This window comes from Apteryx rowi, unplaced genomic scaffold (genome assembly GCF_003343035.1).
Source record: "Apteryx rowi isolate R43461 unplaced genomic scaffold, aptRow1 scaffold_1713, whole genome shotgun sequence".
In the NCBI taxonomy this organism is placed as follows: Eukaryota; Metazoa; Chordata; class Aves; order Apterygiformes; family Apterygidae; genus Apteryx; species Apteryx rowi.
In genome coordinates this window covers 3,101-7,863 of record NW_020447990.1, presented here as the reverse complement: position 1 = coordinate 7,863, position 4,763 = coordinate 3,101, and the positions used below count along the sequence as shown (strand labels likewise).

General features: G+C 62.1%; 1 protein-coding gene across 1 annotated transcript in view; it reads left to right on the top strand.

Moving 5' to 3' along the window:
- Positions 1-4,758, top strand: part of PPP1R10 (protein phosphatase 1 regulatory subunit 10) — a gene marked incomplete at its 3' end in the record, with an annotated part of 15,571 nt that extends 10,813 nt beyond the window's left edge. Inside the window, exons 12-13 of the mRNA XM_026060827.1 lie at positions 4,378-4,551; positions 4,647-4,758. Of these exons, the coding sequence (XP_025916612.1) occupies positions 4,378-4,551; positions 4,647-4,758 (286 nt within the window). The remainder of the gene's footprint in view (positions 1-4,377; positions 4,552-4,646) is intronic.
- Positions 4,759-4,763: the final 5 nt, after the last annotated feature.

Sequence of the window (4,763 nt, the reverse complement as noted above, 5' to 3'; positions counted from 1 at the left end):
CGCCGGGGGGGCTCCTGGGCTCGGGGACGTGCTGCAGGAGCTTCTGGCCTTCACCCTGAGGTGACACATGGGTCCTCTCAGCTCAGGGACGCACTCTAGGTGCTTCTGGATCTCACCCTGAGGTGACACGGGGGTCTTCTGAGCTTGGGGACCTGCTCTAGGTACTTCTGGCCTTCATCCTGAGGTGACACAGGGGTCCTCTCAACTTGGGGATGTGCCCCAGGCACATCTGGCCTTCACCCTGAGATGACATGGGGGTCTTCTGAGCTTGGGGACACGCTCTAAGCGCTTCTGGCCTTCACCCTGAGGTGGTATGGGGGTCTTCTGAGCTTGGGGACACACTCTAGGCACTTCTGGCCTTCACCTTGAGGTGACACATGGCTTCTCTCAGCTCAGGGATGCACTCTAGGTGCTTCTGGATCTCACCCTGAGGCGACATGGGGGTCTTTTGAGCTTGGGGACACACTCTAGGCGCTTCTGGCCTTCACCCTGAGGTGATGTGGGGGTCTTCTGAGCTTGGGGACACACTCTAGGCACTTCTGGCCTTCAGCCTGAGGTGACATGGGGGTCTTCTGAGCTTGGGGACACACTCTAGGCACTTCTGGCCTTCACCCTGAGGTGACATGGAGTTCTTCTGAGCTTGGGGACACACTCTAGGTGCTTCTGGCCTTCACTCTGAGGTGACACACGGGTTCTCTCAGCTTGGGGACGTGCCCCAGGCACGTCTGGCCTTCACCCTGAGGTGACATGGGGGTCTTCTGAGCTTGGGGACACACTCTAGGTGCTTCTGGATCTCACYCTGAGGTGACATGGGGGTCTTCTGAGCCTGGGGACACGCATTAGGCAATTCTGGCCCTCACCCCGAGGTGACACCAGGGTCTCCTTGGCTCAGGAACATGTGCTGGGTGCTTCTGGCCCTCACCTTGAGGTGGCACAGGGGTCCCCTCAGCTTAGGGACACACTCTAGGCACTTCTGGCCTTCACCCTAAGGTGACATGGGGGTCTTCTGAGCTTGGGGACACGCTCTAGGCACTTCTGGTCTTCACCCTGAGGTGACACATGGGTTCTCTCAGCTCAGGGACACACTCTAGGTGCTCCTGGCCCTCACTCTGAGGTGATGTGTGGGTCTCCTTGGCTCAGGGACGTGCTCCAGGCGCTTCTGGCCCTCACCCTGAGGTGGCACAGGGGTCCTCTTAGCTCGGGGACACGCTCTAGGTGCTCCTGACCCTCGCTCTGAGGGGATGTGTGGGTCTCCTTGGCTCAGGGATCTGCTCCAGGCATTTCTGTCCCTCACCCTGAGGTGACACAGGAGTCCTCTCAGCTTGGGGACACAGTCTGGCTGCTTCTGGATCTCACCCCGAGGTGACACTGTGGTCTCCTTGGCTCAGGGATGTGTGCTGCGCACTTCTGGCCATCACCCTGAGGTGACACAGGGGTCCTCTCAGCTCAGGTGTGCACTCAAGGTGCTTCTGGTCTTCACTCTGAGGTGACATGGGGCTCTCCTCAGCTTAGGGACACACTCTAGATGCTTCTGGATCTCACCCTGCGGTGACACCGGGGTCTCCTTGGTTCAGGGACACATTCTGGGTCCTTCTGACCTTCACCCTGAGGTGACACAGGGGTCCCCTCAGCTTGGGGACATGCTCAAGGCACTTCTGGCCCTCATCCTGTGGTGACACGGGGGTCTCTTTGGCTCGGGGACACGTACTAGGCATTTCTGGCCCTCGCCCCGAGGTGGCACTGGGGTCTCCTTGGCTCGGGGATGCATTCGGGGTGCTTCTGGCCCTCACCCTGAGGTGACATGTGGGTCTCCTTGGCTCAGGGACACACTCTGGGTCCTTCTGGCCCTCACCCCGAGGTGACATGGGGGTCCTCTCAGCTCAGGGACACACTGTAGGTGCTTCTGTCCCTCTTCCTGAGGTGACACTGGGAGTCTTCTCGGTTCAGGGACACACTCTGGGTCCTTCTGGCCTTCACTCTGAGGTGACACGGGGGTCCTCTGAGCTTGGGGACATGCTGAAGGTACTTCTGGCCTTCATCCTGAGGTGATGTGGGTGTCCTCTCAGCTTGGGGACACGCATTAGGCATTTCTGGCCCTCACCCTAAGGTGACATGAGGGTCCCTATAGCTTGGGGACACGTTTCAAGCACTGCCAAGGACTGTGTCGCCTCTGCCTCGGGGTGACACCGGTGTCCCCTCAGCTTGGGGATGCGCTCAAGGTGCTTCTGGCCTTCACCCAAAGGTGATGCGTGGGTCTCCTCGGCTCGGGGATGCGCTCCAGGCACTTCTGTCCCTTGCCCCAAGGTGGCGTAGGGGTCCCCTCAGCTTGGGGACATGCTCCAGGAGCTTCTGTTCTTCACCCTGAGGTGGCACAGGGGTCCCCTTGGCCTGAGGACGTGCTCTAGGTGCTGTTTGGGGGACCGTGTCCCCTGCCCTGGCGTCACCGAGTGTCCCCACAGCTTGGGGGCGCACTCAGGGCACTGCCAGACATGTCATCCCCCATTTTGGGGACACACGAGTGTCCCTTTAGCTGTCAGATGTGCTCCAGGACACCCACAGGAACGGTGTCCCCTGTCCCAGGGGGACATTGGGTGTCACCCAGGCTTGGAGTCACCTCCGGGGCAGCTCCAGGCCCCGTTCCCTGCCCTGGTGGGACAGGGGTGTCCCCTAGTCTTGGGGACATCTGCTGGGACAGTGCCAGGAGCCTGTCCTCTGCTTCAGGGTGGCCTTGGAGGGGACATCAGTGTCTTCAGAGCTCAAGGACATCTCATGGGGCTCTTGTCCCCGGTCCTGGTGGGACGTGGGTGTCCCCTGGGCGCTCCGGGGCAGCGCCAGGAGCTCGTCCCCCATTTTGAGGTTGGTCCAGGGGGGACATGGGGGTCCTCAGCGCTCAGGGATGTGTCACGGGGACCTTGTCCCCTGCCCTGGTGGGACGTGGGTGTCCTCTGGGTGCTCCAAGGCGGTGCCAGGAGCCCATTTGCCATTTTGGGGTGGGCTCAAGGGGGATGTGGGTGTCCTCAGCTATTGGGGACACATGGAGACTTTGTCCCCTGCCATGGTGGGACACGGGTGTCCCCTGGGCTCAGGGACGTCCTCTGGGACAGCATGAGGAGCTCGTCCCCCATTTTGGGGTGGGCCTTGGGGGGACGTGGGTGTCCTCAGCTATTGGGGGACACATCGTGGAGACCTTGTGCTCAGTCCTGGTGAGAAATTGGTGTCCCCTAGGTGCTCCAGGGCAGTGCCAGGAGCTTGTCCACCATTTTGGGGTTGACTCAGGGGACGTGGGTGTCCTCAGCTCTTGAGGACACATCATGGAGACCTTGTCCCTAGTCCTGGTGGGACACAGGTGTCCCCTGGGTGCTCCAAGGCAGTGCCAGGAGCTTATTCACCATTTTGGGGTTGACTTGGAGGGGATGTGGGTGTCTTCAGCTCCTGGGGACACGTCATGGAGACCTTGTCCCCTGCTGCGGTGGTACACGGGTGTCTCCTGGGCTCAGGGACATCCTCTGGGACAGCGTGAGGAGCTCGTCCTCCATTTTGGGGTGGGCTCAGGGGGGACGTGAGTGTCCTCGGTGCTTGGGGATGTGTCACGAGGACCTTGTTCCCTCCCCTGGTAGGACACAGGTGTCCCCTGGGTGCTCTAGGGCAGCGCTGGGAGCTCATCCACCATTTTGGGCTTGACTCAGAGGGGACGTGGGTGTCCCCAGATATTGGGGAGACATCATGGAGACCTTGTCCTCAGTCCTGGTGGGACACGGGTGTCCCCTGGGTGCTCTAGGGCAGCGCTGGGAGCTTGTCCTCCATTTTGAGGTGGGCTCAGGGGAGACACAGGGCTCCTCAGCTCTTGAGGACATGTCATGGAGACCTTGTCCTCAGCCCTGGTGGGACACTGGTGTCCCCGGGATGCTCCAGGGCAGCACCGGGAGCTCATCCACCATTTTGGGGTTGACTTAGAGGGGACGTGGGGCTCCTCGGCTCCTGGGGGCACGTCATGGAGACCTTGTCCCTAGTCCTGGTGGGACACGGGTGTTCCCTGGGCTCAGGGACATCCTCTGGGACAGCGTGAGGAGCTCGTCCTCCATTTTGGGGTTGACTTAGAGGGGACGTGGGGCTCCTCGGCTCCTGGGGACACGTCATGGAGACCTTGTCCCTAGTCCTGGTGGGACATGGGTGTCTCCTGCGTTCAGGGACATCCTCTGGGACAGCGTGAGGAGCTCGTCCTCCATTTTGGGGTGGGCTCAAGGGGGACATGAGGCTCCTCAGCTCTTGAGGACACGTCATGGAGACCTTGTCCCCTGCCGTAGTGGGACACTGGTGTCCCTGGGATGCTCCAGGGCAGCGCCAGGAGCTCGTCCACCATTTTAGGGTGGGCTTAAGGGAGACATGGGGCTCCTCATCCCCGTGTCCCCCCCCTTAACACCCCTCTTCTCTCCTTCTCTCCCCCCACAGTGCCCCACGGACTGCTGGGCCCCGGCCCCATGGCCAACGGCTTCCCGCCCGGCCCCAAGGGCATGCAGCACTTCCCGCCCGGGGGCCCGGGCCCCATGCCGGGTAAGTGCCACCGGCGCGGTGACACCGTGGCAGGGAGGGGGGACACGAGCGGTGGACACCCTTCCTCACCCTCCTCCTTCTCCTTCCTCCCGCAGGACCCCACGGAGGAGGCGGCGGAGGACCGGGCCTGCCGCCGGGGCCGGGCATGCCGGGGGGCCCGCGGCTTTTGGGGCCTCCCCCGCCCCAACGCGGAGACTTTTGGGAGCCGCCCG